The following is a 20019-nucleotide window of genomic DNA, read 5'->3' on the forward strand; positions in this document are numbered from 1 at the left end:
TATTATTTAAGTTTTACTTTCTTTTTATTCTATTTTTTTTCGCAAGTTGAGTTTTATTTTCGATTTTTCTGTCTGTATTAATATTTTTGTTTGCCAGTGTAAAATTATATTGGTTTGTTTTGCGAATATTTTGTTATACCCACCATCAAAAAAGATGGGGGTTATATTGATTTTGTCATTCCGTGTGTAACACATCGAAATATTGCTCTAAGACCCCATAAAGTATATATATTCTGGGACCTCGTAAGATTCTAATACGATCTAGCCATGTCCGTCCGTCTGTCTGTTGTTGGCACGATAGCGTCCACAAAATAAGAGATATTGAGATGAAATTTTCCCAAAATATATTTTATTAATCAGAAATGTTTGGTATTGAAAATGGGTAAAATTGGTCAACGATTTCATATAGCCCCCATACAACTGTATCCCCCGGAATATTGTATAAATAGCTTCAAATATATTTCAAATATTATTTATGAAATTCGACATAAACTAGTTTCGTGTAAGCTAATATCTCTATCTCTTTTAGAGGAACCGAAATCTTTCTATCAATTTTTATGAGGATTAGTCCCCCATATAAATTCCGCCCCAGAAAATGACGCGAAAAATACGAATACCGCAATGCAACTCGACATAAAACAATTTTGATTTAAACTCTCACTACCATATTTTATGACTTTAATGCTCCTTAATGGCTTCAAAATACAAGTAGATCGATGAAATTTTAAACAAATAAGGAACTGAAATCTTCCAACAGACTTTTATAAGAATTGGTCCATATATGTATGTATAAATACCCCTACTCGCTATAAAAATTACCACTGTCAATAGTAAAACCCCCATCAATGGACCTCTTTCAAATGTTACCCTGATGTTCTTATTAATATCGATATATAATAATAAAATATTCAAAATATCAAAGTTAATTTATATATCAGTGATTTGAGGGTGGGTATAAAAGATTCGGCATAGCCGAATATAACACTCTTACTTGTTTTTTTTTCGTTAATACACTCTTCTTTATAACATTTCAATATTTTTATTTTTAATTTATATATATTTTACCCGCTTTTCAGCAATATTTATGTTTTATCTTCTTTTTTTTAAATATTGTTTAATTTTTTTTATTTCACTGCACATCTACGATCACCAAAAGCCTAAATTAACTGAAGCTATAGTCTTTCCAATAAAATGTACACAGCCTTTTTTTTAAACAGAAGAAATGTACAAGCTGACAAACAAATAAATCTGTAATTAGGTGCCAATCTAAATAACAACAAACAATATATGTTTTTGTTACAATAATATGAAGAGAGGTAGTTTTTAATAACAAAATTACCATTAAAATTGACACCAAATATAAAAAGAACCCCACCAGATATTCGAAACCTAATAGACATAGGTGATTTTGATCTATAATTTAAATATTAAATAGTTTTGCTGAAATCAATATGGAAATCTTATTTCACTGAGAAAACATTAGCCTTTTATTTTGATTTTCTTCTAAATAGAAAATAATTTCAATTAGGAGCAGCTTTAACCATGACAGAAGTAAGTTTTATACTAGCCAAAATCTCTTTACCAAATTTCCCAGAAATGTTTTATACTAGGCAATATCTCTCTACCAAATTTTATGTAGGTCAGTCCATAGTTGACCCCCTACCCCCCATAAAAAGTCTTCCCATAAACTTTCTTTAATGCTCATTACTGGCTTAAAAATAGGATTTATGAAATTCGACATAAACTAGTTTCGTGTAAGCTAAAATCTCTATCTCTTCTATAGCAACCGAAATCTCTCTATCAATTTTTATGAGTATCAGTCTATAATAACACCACACCATATATATTCCGCCCCAAAAAATGACGCGAAAAATATGAATACAGCAAGGCAACTCGACATAAAACAATTTTGATTTAAAATCTTTCTACCATATTTTATGACTTTAATGCTCCTTAATGGCTTCAAAATACAAGTAGATCAATGAAATTTTAAACAAATACGGAACTGAAATCTTCCTACAGACTTTTATGAGAATTGGTCCATATATGAATGTATAATAGGGGTATTTATACATCCCTATAAAAATTAGCACTGTCAATAGTAAAACCCCCACTAATGGACCTCTGTCAAATGTTACTTTGATGTTCTCATTAATATCGGTATATAATAATAAAATATTCAAAATATCAAAGTTCATTTATATGTCAGTGATTTGATGGTGGGTATAAAAGATTCGGCATAGCCGAATATAACACTTTTTTTTGGGTTTTGATTAGGATGGCGGTGCATCAAGCACTCATATTGCCAGGTTATCACACGTTTGTCCAGAGAAAACCCCACCAACCGACCTATACCTTCATATAGGAAGTTGGAGCATCCGGACTTGATTTCATCAAACCAGTATATATTTGAGTTTAAATGGTCTCCACCAGGTTATATCGTGAGTATTTTATGGTCTCCACCAGTTAAAAAACGTTTGAGTATTCTATGGTCTCCACCAATAAAACATAACCTCACTTGAGGTAATACGAAAGCACGAGGTTAATGTAGACAACATATAACTTTGAACAGTTATATGAAGTAATACATTACACCAGTGCGAGCGAGACGCAAAACTGTCGAAAGCCAGGCAACAAACACAAGCCTGAACGCGTTTAAGAAATAATCGCGATGACGCGAGAGTTGTTCCCCAACTCAGACCTGAATTACGACTGAATATAACACTTTTACTTGTTCAGTTTTAAATTTAAGCTCAATTAACTTTGGTAGTATTGCCAAGTTTTCACTCAAAAACATAAACAATGAACAGCTGTTTTTTTGCAAACAATACTTTTGTAAAATGGAAAACTTTTGAAAAATGTTAAATAAACATTTAAAACAATAATAAATAAAAACAAAACAAATCAGAAAATTGCAATTTACTTAAAATATTAAGTTTTTGTTCTTCCGAAATCATTGTTTTATTGCTTTTGTTAATTGTGTTTTCTCACTTAAAACTTGAGTTTAATTGGCCAATTACACTCAGTTAAACTAAGATAATAAATAACTTTACTGATAACTGAAAAACACAAAACATATATTAAACTAGGTTTAACAAAAGAATGAAGATTATCTTTATCAGAAAAACTCGCCCTAAGTTATGGCTTAGTTAATTTTTCAGGATGTAATATATTTAATATAGGTATACAAAATACATATAATTTAAATCAAAGTATGCAATTTACGCATTTAATATTTTAATGGGCGCTTTTTATAGCGGCTAGGGTCAAATGAGGCCCTATAAAAAAAAGTTCATCAGGGTCATCAATGCTAGTATAGAACTTGGTTTTGCAGCTTTTTGTCGAGATAGGAGTAATTATGAACTTAAAAGCCCTATTTGACGGGTTAGGTTGAAATAATGGACCGATGTTAACTATTTTCAATAATCTTCGTCTACATTTTATATAATACATATACATACATATGTACAATTATATATGTTTATAAATAGCCAGTAAAATTACGCAAATATGTAAAGATTTTCAATAAATCGAATGAAAAGCAAAGGGGCTCTAATATTTTGTTAAAACCAAGGCGGTAAAGATTTTAAGTTAATATCCCATGTTAAACACAGATGGAATTCATTATCATGGGAATATGGAAATGTGTAAATCATGATTTTCTAGAATTTTTTTTAATACGTTTTTCATCTAAAATAGCTTTAAGAGTTATCTAAGGATTTTACTGAATCCATGTAGAGGGAGAAGCAATTAAATTAAATTGTTTTTCAACAACTTAAGGAAAATTAAAACACAATATGCACAAGTATTGTGTAACAGGTTCATGATAAGACTTAATGAACGCAGAATAAAGGTAGTAAACACCCTTATAGTTTACTTAACTTCAAGAAAGCACACAACTAATGACCACATTTTTAAATATTCCACCAAAGCAGAATCCAAAGAGTTTGCTGTGGAATTATATAATCGTTTATTTCCACACAATGAGCTGGATGAAGAATTAGTTAATTCTGATGTTGTTTTGAAATTGATAATTCTACAGGTCTAATTTCCGATTTAAACAGCACAATAAGCTGTATGCAAAATTCAAGAAAGACCAGAAAACAGCATTCATCATTATATGATATTTTTATATACCTGGATAAATGCAACAAAAAACGGAAAAGCTAGAAATCTTTTACATATAACTTTTTTATCTTTTAACAATCTCTCCAACTTCAATATTCATAACAAACAAAAAAATCGATATCTTTTTGTTAATATTTTTTGATAATGACATTTAAAAATGTTTGTTATAAAATGATTTTAAAGTGAAATGTGTTTCATTTTATTCTTTATAATATAAAACCATATACATTACATAAATGCATTATAAATATTGAATTCCACAAACCCAATATAAACTCCCCACTAAAGTGGGGTAGGGGATGAATAGTTAAAAGTTTTGTTGAGTTACTGACTACAAACCTGCATTTGCATATAAACATCACTGCTAATAATAATTTGGGTACTATTAAATATAAATAACTCATGTGATACTGTGTATGCTGCATAGAAAATAAATTATAAACTTACTGCAAGACTTTAGCTTTTAACAAACGTATACAAATGTTTACTAGATGTTGACATTTATTTCGCGCACTGATTAAATACTAATAACACTAGACTATGGATTTTGTTTATAAAAATTACTGATTTATCACTTTATATAGCAGTCAACTATTCATAAGTCAAAATTTTACAATATTTCATTAAACATTTTAAAAATATTAAAAGTCATTAATATATGGCTCTGTTGATTTTTTAGACACTTCAACACCAGTGTTGAAGTAAATATTTATGCGACGTATAAAAAACTTCGGCGACGGCTAAAAGTATAAAGGCGATATGACATAAGGTTGTTAAGTTGTCAACAACAATTTTTTTCAAGTACTTGTTTTTCCAGTACTCAAGTACTACAGTTGAAACACAAAGTCGACTTTTCGACATTACTATTAAAAAATATAATATATATAATTTTTTATTACATAAAAAATTATTTAACTGTTATAAAAAACCTATAATTATCATGCACATAAATAAAACAACCCGACGAAAAACAAACCGTAACAGCTGTTTTATCAAAATAAACATTTTTTTTGGTGTGGTGAGTTATTTTTGTTTACAAATATGTGTTTCTGCACGTGGAAAAGACGCAAAAACTCGTTTTCATTATTTACATTTTCAATATGTGTTTAAGCACGTGGAAAAAATTCAAAAAAATTGATTTTCATGATTTACATTAAAAAAAATATTTTTGATCAATTAAAATATGTGTATAAATGTGGAAAGGAACAAATCTGATAAAATATAAATATAATTGGGATTATATCGTTACAGAATGCCTTTTAATAAAAAACATTCAAAAAATGTTACTATGGTCATATATATAAAATGATATATAAGTGCTATCGGACGATCTTGTGCACGATAAAAACCTATATAGAACTTTAAGTTGGAAGTGTAGAAATCGGATGGCATACATTTTTTCCGGATTTCATCGTTCTAGGGTGTGTACTACAACAACAAACTTTTTTTTTACAAAAAAAGTTACTACAGCCGTATATATAAAATGATATATAACTGCTATCGGACGATCTTGTGCACGATAAAAACCTATATAGAACTTTAAGTTGGAAGTGTAGAAACCGGATGGCATACATTTTTTTCCGGATTTCATCGTTCTAGGGTGTGTACTACAACAACAAACTTTTTTTTTTACAAAAAATGTAACTATGGCCGTATATATAAAATGATATATAACTGCTATCGGACGATCTTGTGCACGATAAAAACCTATATAGAGCTTTAAGTTGGAAGTGTAGAAATCAGATGGCATAAATATTTTCCGGATTTCATCGTTCTAGGGTGTGTACTACAACAACAAACTTTTTTTTACAAAAAAATTTTACTATGGCCGTATATATAAAATGATATATAACTGCTATCGGACGATCTTGTGCACGATAAAAACCTATATAGAACTCTAAGTTGGAAGTGTAGAAATCGGATGGCATATTTTTTTTTCAAATTTCATCGTTCTAGGGTGTGTACTACAACAAACTTTTTTTTACAAAAAATGTTACTATGGCCGTATATATAAAATGACATATAACTGCTATCGGACGATCTTGTGCACGATAAAAACCTATATAAAACTTTAAGTTGGAAATGTAGAAATCGGATTGCATAATTTTTTTTCCGGATTTCATCGTTCTAGGGTGTGTACTACAACAACAAACTTTTTTACAAAAAATTTTACTATGGCCGTATATATAAAATGATATATAACTGCTATCGGACGATCTTGTGCACGATAAAAAAATATATAGAACTTTAAGTTGGAAGTGTAGAAATCGGATGGCATAAATTTTTTTCCGGATTTCATCGTTCTAGGGTGTGTACTACAACAACAAATTTTTTTTTACAAAAATTGTTATAATGGCCGTGTATATAAAATGATATATAAGTGCTATCGGACGATATTGTGCACGATAAAAACCTATATAGAACTTTAAGTTGGAAGTGTAGAAATGGGATGGCATAAATTTTTTTTCGGATTTCATCGTTCTAGGGTGTGTACTACAACAACAAACTTTTCTTTTACAAAAAATGTTAGTATGGCCGTATATATAAAATGATATTTAACTGCTATCGGACGATCTTGTGCACGATAAACACCTATATAGAACTTTAAGTTGGAAGTGTAGAAATCGGATGGCATACATTTTTTTTCTGGATTTCATCGTTCTAGAGTGTGTACCACAACAACAAACTTTTTTTTACAAAAAATGTTATTATGGCCGTATATATAAAGTGATATATAACTGCTATCGGACGATCTTGTGCACGATAAAAACCTTTAGAGGACTTTAAGTTGGAAGTGTAGAAATCAGATGGCATAAATTTTTTTCCGGATTTCATCGTTCTAGGGTGTGTACTACAACAACAAACTTTTTTTTACAAAAATTGTTATTATGGCCGTGTATATAAAATGATATATAACTGCTATCGGACGATCTTGTGCACAATAAAAACCTATATAAAACTTTAAGTTGGAAGTGTAGAAATGGGATGGCATACATTTTTTTCCGGATTTCATCGTTCTAGGGTGTGTACTACAACAACAAACTTTTTTTTATAAAAAAATGTTACTATGGCCGTATATATAAAAAGATATATAACTGCTATCGGACGATCTTGTGCACGACAAAAACCTATATAGAACTTTAAGTCTGTAAAAAAAAGTTTGTTGTTGTAGTACACACCCTAGAACGATGAAATCCGGAAAAAAATTTATGCCATCCGATTTCTACACTTCCAACTTAAAGTTCTATATAGGTTTTTATAGTGTAGAAAATCGTCCGATAGCAGTTATATATCATTTTATATATACGGCCATAGTAACATTTTTTTTTAAAAAAAAAGTTTGTTGTTGTAGCACACCCTAGAATGATGAAATCCGGAAAAAAATTTATGCCATCTGATTTCTACACTTTCAACTTAAAGTTCTATATAGGTTTTTATAGTGTACAAGATCGTCCGATAGCAGTTATATATCATTTTATATATACGGCCATAGTAACATTTTTTGTAAAAAAAATTGTTGTAGTACACACCCTAGAACGATGAAATCCGAAAAAATTTATGCCATCCGATTTCTACACTTCCAACTTAAAGTTCTATATAGGTTTTTATAGTGTACAAAATCGTCCGATAGCAGTTATATATCATTTTATATACACGGCCATAATAAAATTTTTTGTAAAAAAAAGTTTGTTTTTGTAGTACACACCCTAGAACGATGAAATCCGGAAAAAATTTATGCCATCCGATTTCTACACTTCCAACTTAACGTTCTATATAGGTATTTATCGTGCACAAGATCGTCCGATAGCAGTTATATATCATTTTATATATACGGCCATAATAACATTTTTTGTAAAAAAGTTTGTTGTTGTAGTACACACCCTAGAACGATGAAATCCGGAAAAAAAATTATGCCATCCGATTTCTACACTTCCAACTTAAATTTCTATATAGTTTTTATAGTGCACAAGATCGTCCGATAGCAGTTATATATCATTTTATATATCCGGCCATTAGTACATTTTTTGTAAAAAAAAGTTTGTTGTAGTACACACCCTAGAACGATGAAATCCGGAAAAAAATGTATGCCATCCCATTACTACACTTCCAACTTAAAGTTCTATATAGGTTTTTATCGTGCACAAGATCGTCCGATAGCACTTATATATCATTTTATATACACGGCCATAATAAAATTTTTTGTAAAAAAAAGTTTGTTTTTGTAGTACACACCCTAGAACGATGAGTCGCCCACCGCCCATAGCAGAAATAGAGAAGAACCTGCCGCGGAAAACAAGAGTTGGTCTGGCACAAATGAGATCGGGATGGAGCAACAGGCTCAACGCCTACTGGTCCCGCATAGACCGTGCGTCCCCAATATATACCCATCTTGTGGACAGGGTCCCCATGATACCCACCACATATTCAACTGTCCAGCCCACCCTACTTCACTTAGCCCAATGGATTTATGGACTAACCCCATTGAAGTAGCCCAATTTCTTGGCTTGGACCTAAATACAGAACCCCCGGATTAAAATTGTATAGTTTAAGCTGTTACAACAACAATCCGGAAAAAAATTTATGCCATCCCATTTCTACACTTCCAATTTAAAGTTCTATATAGGTTTTTATCGTGCACAAGATCGTCCGATAGCAGTTATATATCATTTTATATATAAAGCCATAGTAACATTTTTTGTAAAAAAAGTTTGTTGTTGTAGTACACATCCCATCCCATTTCTACACTTCCAACTTTATTTATTTATTTATTTATATACATGTTTTAATTGATCAAAATTATTTTTTTTAATATAAATCATGAAAATCAATTTTTTGAATTTTTTCCACGTGCATAAACACATATTGAAAATGTAAATAATGTAAACGAGTTTTTGCGTCTTTTTCACGTGCAGAAACACATATTTGTAAACAAAAATAACTCACCACACCAAAAAAATGTTTATTGTTATAAAACAGCTGTTACGGATTCTTTTATTTTTCGACGGGTTGTTTTCTTTATGTGCGTGACTTTTTGCAATTTTTGCAATTAGTTAAAAGTCAATTTTTCGACTTTTTGCATTATATAAAAAGTCGATTTTTCGACCTTTCGACTATATGTATTTTATAAATACTCGACTTTTCGAATTATTCCGAATTTTTCCGACTTTTCGAATTTTTCCGACTTTTCGACTTTTTTCGACTTTTCAATTTTTTTTTACTTTTCGACTTTTTCTGACTTTTTTTTTGACTTTTTTCGACTATTCGACTTTTTTCCACTTTTCGACCTTTTTCGACTTTATTTGACTTTTTCCGACTTTTTTCGACTTTTTACGACCTTTTTCGACTTTTATTAACAAAGTCTACTTTTCGACTTTTTCACAGACGATAATAGAGTTATCGACTTTTTTGAAATAAAATAGTCGTCTTTTCGGATTATTTGAAAGTCGATTTATAGAACCCTAATTAAAAGCGCTCCGAAACAGACTTTTTTTAGTTAAAAAATTTTATGTTTGTACATATTTGTGTTATTCATATTATTAGTATTATAAATGAATAACGGAAGGAATGTATGTATTGTTTTATGTATCTGTTGATGAAAGTATGTATTTATGCACATTTTTATGTAAAAATGTGTTGATGTATGTAGGTACATATGTAGATATTGATATACATATGTATATAGTTTGTGTATGTATTAAATGTTTCTAATAGGTACTGAAATGATTAACAGTCGATCGTTTAATCGTTACAATTTAAGCGATTAATTGTTTGAACAAATAAAAATAAATAATTATACATAGGTATGTCTAATAGATCTTTCTATAAAAAGTATTCATACAATAATTTGTAATGGCTTTTGAAAAAATTCTCTGTGTGTCATTTCATAAAGAGAGCAACTAAATTAAATTGTTTTTGTTTTGTGTATAGTTTGTTTTGTTGCTGAGAATATTTGTATTGCGAGTGTATAAGTGAGAATAACACATTGCACGAAAGGGCATTTTTGGACGCCAATGGTCTACATAGTGTATATATAAAACAATATTGTTTAATTTGTTAACATTTAATAGATTTCAAAATTAAGCCATAACTTAGAAGCACAAAGTAAAAATAAAAACACATACAAAGGCGAATTTGTATATGGTGGTGTTATTCAATCAGCTGATATTTTTTTTCTTAATTCGCCTGGTTTACGAAGCTATCAAAGTTTGTTATTGTTAAATTTTTATATTTAAAAATGTCCATTAAACGGACAAAAACATCGTAATAATATATATGTCGTCAGAATATATTTGCTTTACAAATTTTCCTATCTTTATTTTTACTTTTTAATAAAATATAAACATTTAACAAAAATTTTTCAATAAATTAATTCGCCGTACTTATGGTTTTTGACTTCTACATAAACCAAATGCGAAAACAGAATATTGTTAAATTATGTTGTTACAGAACTGCCACCACCTTATCTGAATTCGCCTTGATTATGGCATTAGTTAATTGGTATTCAGTAATTCAATATAATTTCAAATACATCACTACATATTTGTGTACAAATGAACAAGTTTATAGCGTGAATTAAATAAATATGCATATCAAACAAGTAACTAAAATATTTATTACTTATATTCTTTTAATTAACGTACTTTTTTCTAGATTATTATACAAGGGTTTAAGAGTTATAAGGATCAAACTGTAGTTGAACCTTTTGACAAAAGACATAATGTTGTGGTTGGAAGGAATGGTTCCGGCAAAAGCAATTTTTTTTATGGTATGTTAATAAATTAATATTAATACAAGATTCTGTTGTTGTTGTAGCAGCTGGCTACAATCTTGTTCAGAATCTTGTTCACAAGATTCTGTATTCGCCTTTGCTGTACCTTATATAGTCGTCTGTGTTTAAATAAAGTTATTTTATAAAATTTTACTATTACTTTTCCCGACACTAATGGTAGCAATAATTTCAGCAATAACAAAAGGAAGAAGAGCACATAAACCCATTAAAAACACATATAAACTTATGTTTTTCCAATAAACTAGTTTTTTTTTTGCTGCAGCAAGCAAAAACATTATATATTTTGATAAATTTTAATTTGTTGCATACGTTGATTCGGTTTTTATAATTTTATATTTTTGTTTACAATATATTTGTTAGTATATCCGTAATTTTTATATGTGGAACACTTCTAGGTGTCATTGCAGACACCATGCGCTTTATTTGATAATATGAGATGCTTGCGTTCTTTGTCCTGTTAAGGATTTTGATGAAGAAAACAAGAACTTGACGCATTCAACAAATATCTTGGCTTCATTTGCAGTGAGTTTTTGGAATTTTTCGTGCTGGAATACATGAAAAATCGGTATATTTTCATCGAAATAAAGTTTTTAATTACATTTTTATAGAAATTTTTAATAATGTTCTCATTTATTTGGTAAATATGTTCACTAACAGAGCAGGAAAAGTCATCTCCATACCACACAGCCATTCTGTAATACTAAGGACTTTGACAGGTGAACATAGTATTTTGTAATTTGGTTCCTATTTCGATGATTCTGAACATTATATTGAAGAAATCTACATGAAAGCCTCTACTGTGAGAAGACTTATGAATTCCCGTCATAATCCTTGCTGCACAATCTCCTGACATAAAAACCATTTGAGTACCATTTGATCATTGTAGATCAATTTACTGAATGATACAAAGCAACTTATAGGCACAATATACTTGATTGGATAAAGTACGCAAGGAACAGCATCTAAAAATATCAAATAAGGCGTATAATCCTTACAATGACTACTACACGTGCTCCTCTTATACAAATTACGAATATGCTATACATTTTTTGTTTAAATTTAATTTTAACAGTGAATCAATTAATTTTTTGCCTACTTTTTTTAAGAGAATTTAGTTTTTTATTCATAAATAAAGTTCGAATAAATAGGTAAAAAGAAAATTTATGTTTTCCAATTAAAAATAGATATTGTGTATTACGGAATACCCCTGAAAAAATCTTAAAATACAAATTTGGGTGCATTTGTTGTTGCATTTTCTTGCTTTTCATCAGAATTTGCAGGACAGTAAAGTATTTTGAATTTTTAGAATTTATTGTTTTATTGTTAAAAGGATATCTGTCAAGTGTTTTTTAATTGTAATCTTCATAAATTATATCCTTATTGTGAGAAATAGACAAGTTTTTTTGCGTAAAAAATGTTCAAACGAAAAACTGAGTCAAAATTAATTGATGAAATAAATTAAGGAATTAACAGAAAAAAAAAACAGTTTCGAAAGACCATTAACAAATCTTTTACCCCTTTTTGGGAAATATGTTGCTGTTGTTTTAATAAATTTAAACAACAAAACCGAAGTTAAGTATTTTTATTAATAATTAAATTTGGAAGCCAAAAGTACATTGCTTTTACTTGGGGTTTTATGTGAGTAATAAAGCAAACGACGTAAACGTTATAAATTTTATTTTAATATTGTGTTTTTTTTTTTGTATTTTTGGCTGAGCTTCTGAGTTCTTCACAAAAACTATAATGGCGCTTAGGTTAATTGACGGGATGTCATTCTTGACACCTGTCAATCTTTCTAATCGTCATTTACAGTAATGTGAATAACCACTGGCGTAGCGAGCGGGGGCACATTACAAGAGGGGCTCTATGTCGATTTCTAGATAGTCATTATCGCTGGCATCTTCCTGGGCCTCAACAGTACTCTTTTAAAATCTTTAACTGCCAAAGGGAAAGGAATATTTTTCAACTAATACATATACGTATGTATATTTAGAACCAAAGTCAAGCATAACTATCCAGATCAAAATATACATATTGTATTTTATTTATAAAATAAATCATTTAAAATATGAGATAGAAAATCAAGATTTTAGTATGTAATAGTTCTTCACGATTTTACTTTTAATTATAGAAAATTAAAATATAAGATATTCTTTAAAAAATGATATAATCAAATTGCTTAATTTTCCTAAAAATAATTGTTCAGATGAAAATATGAAAATTTTACATAGGCAAATTACTTAGTTGATTCACTGTATGTATTAAATAGTTGCTTTAGTTTTGACCAATCCATATTGAGTCGGGACTGGCTTTTACAAATCCCGGGATTCGGGATTTTGAAAATTGCAATACAGTGATATTTTTCCAGATTACATGAATTTAATTATTTTATATATGAAAATCTTCAAATCATATTGTTTATAAAGAAAATGTTTGAGTTCACTGAAATTTAGCTAACGAAAGATGTATTTAATTTAAAACAATCTAATTAATTATAATTTAATCGTCTTATTTGTATTTTTAAGTGAATTTTGACATTCATGTCATTTTATTAAGCTCGGGTTAAATGCCACCCGATCATAACAAAAAAGTTTTGCCCATTTTTGTTGACATAATAAAACATTTAACATAATTATAAGCGCAAAGGCCCTATTCGGGGGGTACAGTTGTATGGGGGCTTGGCGAAATAATGGACCGATTTTAACCATTTTTGTGTGTTACACACATCAGCACAAACGCATAATACATTCCCCAATATAGTTGTTTAGGGTATAACAAGTAAGAAATTATAGTTGGGAGAGGCCGATTATATAATTCCCTTAAACATAATTATGAACTTAAAAGCCTTTCGGTGGGTTCAGCTGTATGGGGGCTAGGTGAAATAAAGGACCATTTTCAATAGGCTTCGTCTCCGGTACCTTAGATGATCATGTGTCTAATTTCATTGAATTATCTCAACATTGCGATCTATAGTTTGATTACAATGTTTACAAGCCCTATTCGGGGATTCAATTGTACGGGGGCTAAGTGAAATAATGAACTGATCTTTACCTTTCAATATGCACAGAGGGTAAAAATAGTAAAAAAATGGAGATTAATTCAGGGGAGCTATAAAACATGTTATGTTAAAACACAAAAATACACATTTATTAATAAAAATACATAACAAGTTTTTTTGTTTGATTTTACGTGCTTTTTATTGACTTTATTTAGAATTTTATTTGGAAATAAAGATATACACTTTGTACTATTTGAAAAATAAAATAATAAATCCAGTTTTGTATATATGTATATAGAAAAAAATTATTTTAAATTCAAAATTTTCGGTTTTGATCGATTTTAATAATTTTACAAAATTTTTTACAACGTCTTGATAAATAATCATGCTACACCCAAAACAAAAGCATTTTATAAAAAAAATAATAAATATTTTTTTGCTTATTTTCCACTTTTTTTAAAATTAATTGAATATGAGCAAGAAAGAAAAGAATGACTTACTAATTTGCTTTAATTTCAAAATAAAAAATTTTTTAAATATGTTATTTAAAATGTATTATTAAATATATTTTTTATTATTTTAAAAAATGAGAAACTGGTTAATATTCCCCATGGTGCCAAAAATTATTATACTACTGTTCATAAACCATGTTTGTGTGCAAAAAAAAAAAAAAAAAAATAAAAAGACAAGAAAAAGTTAAGTTTTTTCAATAAAAAGTTTAATTATTAAATTTATGATTATCTTAAAGATTCTCAATAGGGGTTGTGCACTAAACCAAGTGGTTGTAAGGCCGTTCACTTAACAAGTGTTTTAAAAAATAAAAAAAACTTTGCAACTAGTTGCGAATTACTTTATACCGTTAGCGGTTTTAATTAATTTCTAAAATGAACATTGCCGGCCATCTTGCAACGACGAAGTTAGTTGTAACAACAAATGAGAAATAAAGGTTAATAAATCTAGGATAAACTTATACATATACACATTTTTTTCATTATTATATATCTATTTATATTATGTTTTCTTTTCAATTTTTTTTCATAATTATTATTTTTTCAAATTTTAAAAATATCGACGAAAGGTCAAAGGACCTGCTTAGATTTTTAAGAAGTCTCTCGACTTTCCCCATAGAACCGAAGTCCCACAGGAGGATTTTTAAAAAGTCTCTCGACTTTCCCCATAGAACCGAAGTCCCACAGGTGGATTTCTAAGAAGTCTCTCGACATTCCCCATAGAACCGAAGTCCCACAGGAGGATTTTTAAGAAGTCTCTCAACTTTCCCCATAGAACCGAAGTCCCACAGGTGGATTTTTTCAGTCTCTCGACTGTACCGATGAATAAATAACATTCACAGGTCAATTTAGTATTGTTTTTATTTTCTCAATAAGGGGATTGGCCGGAAATGACCCATCCAAATAAAGTGTATTGAGCGAGTGGAATACCCGGGCTAGAATGTATTTTTCCTTTGATAATGGAAGCACTTAGTTCTGGCCCTAAAACCAACGCGACCTGTCCCGACTGATTAAATGTGGGATCAGCTAGCTGAATACCGTCAAATAAAGTTAAAATGTCGTTGGGAATATTTTCCGGTGGGGTTCGTATACCGACCATTTTCCTCACTGTTGCAGACAATGTTATCTGAGGATGAGGCGCGTATATTGAGCCAATAGTCAAACGACATATATTAATGTCGTTCGCAGACGAGACAGGCAGCATATGCTGCTGGACTAGGGACTCACAAACATAAGACATCGGACAACACAGGTCTAAAACCGCTCAGACCAAAATTCGACGGTTACCTATCAACAAATTTACCTTTAAGGTCGGAGACAGGTTAATATAATGTCTTAATGGCACATGAGAAGTCTGAACGGGATAGGGCATAGATTTCGCTTTTGAATGCGCTGAAGTAGGGGGTTTAGGTTTCGCGCCTTTCTTCTTTTGACCTTTTCCTCGTGAGTGGTGATTGTCGTGGCAGATGTTACACTTCACCAACGACTTGCACTCATTAGCCAGGTGTTTAGTCGATAAACATCTGTAGCAATGTCGATGTAAAATTACGAATCGAAGCCTCTTTTCATGAGGCAACTTCCAAAAACTAGCGCACCTATACAGCGGGTGTCTTCCTCTACACTGTTTACATACATTCGAGCCCGAGGATTCCACATTTGATGCCTTTGCGGGTGTGGGAGCTGCTGCCGGGTCTGAATCTGTAGATTCAGAAGACTTCTCAACCGAAGCGACCTTTAAGGCAAGCAACTCTGATGCTGAAGCAGATACCAAAGTAGGGGTTAGCGATGGTGTTGGAGCAGGAACTGGATCCGGTATTGTAGCAGGGGCTGGATCAGCTACTGTAGCCACCTTAGATCCTTGGTCCTCTACCTCCATTACTTTCTTGTCGGACTTTAAGAGCGCATCTTCCATTGCAATGGTTAAAGCGTCCATGGTACTAGGAACAAGGAAAATTATTTAATATTAATTTTATAAAGTTTCATTAGTCAAAACAACTAATTTTGTGATTGGTCGCTTTATTATGCCATTTTCTGTTCGTATGTCAGCCACGCGAACGTGTTCATCACTTCCCGGATAAGTTTTAACGACTCTACCAAGTTTCCAGGAAGTCGGAGACATTTGTTCATTTTTTATAACTACTAAGTCACTTACAGATTTGTCTCGTTCAGGGTATTTCCATTTATATATTTTATGAAGAGTTGAAAGATATTCTTCCTTCCATCGTTTACAGAAATGATGGGTGAGAGCTTTAACTTTGATATATCTATTTATGAGACTGATTGGAGATTTGTAAATAGAAGACTCCGGTGGAGCAAGGATGGGGGACCCGATCAAAAAATGACCAGGCGTAAGAGCTACTGGCTCATTCGGATTATCACTCACAGGACACAACGGTCTCGAGTTGAGACAAGCCTCAATTCTTGCGAAAACCGTCGATAATTCCTTAAAGGTATATTTCACGGACTTAGCTTCTTTACGGAAATGAAGTTTAAAACTTCGAACTCCCGCTTCCCATAAGCCCCCCATATGAGGAGCGCCCGCTGGAATAAATCGCCATGTAACTCCATTAATACCGTAAGTGGAACACATCCGAGCACGACTTTCTGACTAAAATGTTCTAAAATCCCTTTCTATTTCACGAGAAGCTCCCACAAATTTCGTTCCGTTGTCGGAAAACATAGTAGTGGGACAACCTCGTCTCGATATAAATCGATTAAAAGCAGCCAAGAATCTATCAGTTGATAAATCTGAAGTGCACCGATTAAAAACAGCTCGAACTAGTGTTTTTAGTCGAGGTACCCAATATTCGATCCTTAAGATCCTGAGCATTTCCACCGTGGATAGAAATCGTATTTACGAACTTAATCAAAAGACGGTTAAAACGACATGAATACGGCAACAATATGGGATGCCGTTCGGTATAGACTAAGGAAGGTGATTTTGTCAAACGACCATTAAGTCTAATAACACCAGGACTTTTCGAAGATAGTGGTCTTTTATCCAAAAGACATTGGTATTCTTCGACAAAATTTACTTTTTGAGCCAAAACTGCCAATCGCAGTTTTACTTTCTTAACCTCAATGTTTGTCACAATAGTAGTCTCAAAGAAATTTCGATTCCTATGAGCCGGGTGAGTATTATAGAAAAATCTAAATACATAGGCTAACACTCGAATTGCCCTATCAAGAGATGAAAATCTCTCAAGAATGTCTTCATAATTCAAAAAAAAAAAAAAATGAAGCATGAGATTTTACTGCACGAGCCTCTAAGTCCGTATCTAATAAAGACAAATTTCCTAGATTCAAGGTAGAGCTTTTTTCCCGAAGCCAATTTGGACCATGCCACCATAGATAGTTCTGTTTTAAATCAGGGGGTGAAATACCCCGACTTCCCAAGTCTGCTGGGTTGTCGACAGATTTGACATGGTGCTAATTATGTCTTCCGACCCCTTCCTGAATTTTACAAACTCTGTTGACTACAAAGGTTGCCCATGAACAAGGGTCCTTTTTCAGCCAAGCAAGGACGATTGTAGAATCAGTCTAACAATATATTTGACATAATGGGATGTCAATTTCGTATAATTCGGATTTTAAAAGATCCGTCGCAAGAACTGCACCACAGAGTTCAAGTCGTGGTAGAGAAATTGATTTGATGAGAGCTACTTTTATTTTAGCAGTTAACAAATGGGTATAAATTTCGCCATTAGGTCTTTCGACTCTAGCATAAATTATCTCTGCATAGGCTTTTTCAGATGCATCTGAAAAGACATGAAGCTCCACTGTAGAATTAGGTATATAATTAACCCATCTAGGAATCTGGATGTCGTTTACGTCATGATATGAAGCAGCTAATTTTTGCCATTCGGCTTCAGTAGCGGGCTTAAGAGCTGCGTCCCAATCTATCTGGTCTTGCCAAACCTGCATTATCATCTTAGCGACAATAATGAATCTAGCTATTATAGATAGTACCTCTCTTTTCGTGTGACTTGATCGCATCGAAATACGATCCACATTAAAATAAAACGAGTCAGAATGAGCATTCCACTGTAACCCAAGAGTTTTTGAGCTACTTGACTCGTTGAAATGGAGTATGAGAACTATCAAGTCTAATCTGTCTATACATTTGTGTTATATCACAATTAAACACAAACCTAAAAAAGCGCCAACGTAAAATCAGGAGAACGAGATCTGCCTGTAATGTGGGTCCCACAAATAAACAATCGTTAAGACTATTGCCGTTAGACGTTTTATTCGACGCATTGAAAACCACACGTAATTTTGTGGTCTTTCTGTCCAATTTTATAACTGGATGCCTCATCACCAAGAAGTAGCAAGAAGAAGAAGGAGAGTCTTTGACTGGACGCATATGGTCTAAAGTTAAATATTCCCTAACGACGTCATCATACATATTCTTGATGACAGGATTTCTCAAGAGATAGGATTTTGTCCGTATAAATTCTGTTTAGACTGACCTAAAGTTAACGTCTCGGAAAATTCAGGTTTAAATGGTAATGTTACAACATATCTACCAGTAGAATCCCTACGAGTAGTTTTCTTATAATTGTCCTCACACATGTGATCATGTGCTGACATAAGTTTCCGTTTAGAAGGTTCCTCTATTTCCCAAAATCTAAGTAAGGTACTATTTATATTATCTTCTTCAGAAAATTCAACTCTAGTGCTGTATACCTGAATTGAAGACTGAGGAACTGGACCAGTAATAATCCAGCTGAAAATAGTTTTCTGAGCCTCTAATGACCCTAAAACTTTTCTAACTGAACCCATTATAATTCGATATAAATCTGCCCCTAAGAGTAGATCTACTGGTTTAGAATCAAATAAGTTAGTATCTTCCAAACGTGTATTTGGCAAATCATTTCGATACTCATTCGATATAACAAATGAGGGTAAATTACCAGAGATAGTTGGCAAAATGAGAGCTACTGTACTCAAAATAATTGAAGAGTCCAAGGGCGTGCCAATATAAATGGAACACGATTTCCTTGATATCACAGAATTCGCCTGGTTGATAACAGATATTTGAGCATTCATCGATTGCGTCAAAATTTTTAAACGATTCTGTACTCTTTCGGAAATAAACGATGATTCCGAAGCAGGGCCAATGAAAGCACGAGCTGGGTACGTCATACCCTGGTGATGAATATGCACCATCGCTGTTCCTAACAATACGGTTTGGTTTTGCGAAGTGTAAAACGCCTGTCTATTAATAGAAGCTGAAGGTCTAGAGCTGTTAGATGTTGCTACTTGAAAAGAAACTGTGAGTATAGATAGAGCAGCTTGTGATAAAGCACTTGTGCTTCTGAAGTAGACACATTTTTATGTAACATAGTATTGTGCTTCTTTTTACAAATAGAACAACAATGCAGACTCTTACAATCTTTCACTTCATGATTTCGTAACAAACAATTAATGCAATAGTGATGTTTCTTAATAGTCGAAAACCTGTCCATTACCGAAAGTTTTTAAAATCTCTTACAATCCCGTAGAAAATGGCTTTGATTCTTACATAAAATGCAAGAAAGAGAAGAAGATGAAGTGGCATGGTGCGCCTTCACCTTTGGAGTCGATAATTT

The 20019-nt window shown here is 31.6% G+C and overlaps 2 protein-coding genes across 2 annotated transcripts in view; one reads left to right on the forward strand and one right to left on the reverse strand.

The window, feature by feature from the left end:
- Positions 1-10620: 10620 nt before the first annotated feature.
- LOC111686178 (structural maintenance of chromosomes protein 3) overlaps positions 10621-20019 on the forward strand; it is a 107382-nt gene continuing 97983 nt past the window's right edge. Inside the window, exons 1-2 of the mRNA XM_046947241.1 lie at positions 10621-10726; positions 10780-10894. Of these exons, the coding sequence (XP_046803197.1) occupies positions 10712-10726; positions 10780-10894 (130 nt within the window). The 5' untranslated portion in view covers positions 10621-10711. The remainder of the gene's footprint in view (positions 10727-10779; positions 10895-20019) is intronic.
- The window catches only part of LOC124419047, an 8253-nt gene continuing 2752 nt past the window's right edge, over positions 14519-20019 (reverse strand). Inside the window, exon 2 of the mRNA XM_046947242.1 lies at positions 14519-16362. Within this exon, the coding sequence (XP_046803198.1) occupies positions 15690-16358 (669 nt within the window). The 5' untranslated portion in view covers positions 16359-16362 and the 3' untranslated portion in view covers positions 14519-15689. The remainder of the gene's footprint in view (positions 16363-20019) is intronic.

Source organism: Lucilia cuprina, chromosome 3 (genome assembly GCF_022045245.1).
Source record: "Lucilia cuprina isolate Lc7/37 chromosome 3, ASM2204524v1, whole genome shotgun sequence".
In the NCBI taxonomy this organism is placed as follows: Eukaryota; Metazoa; Arthropoda; class Insecta; order Diptera; family Calliphoridae; genus Lucilia; species Lucilia cuprina.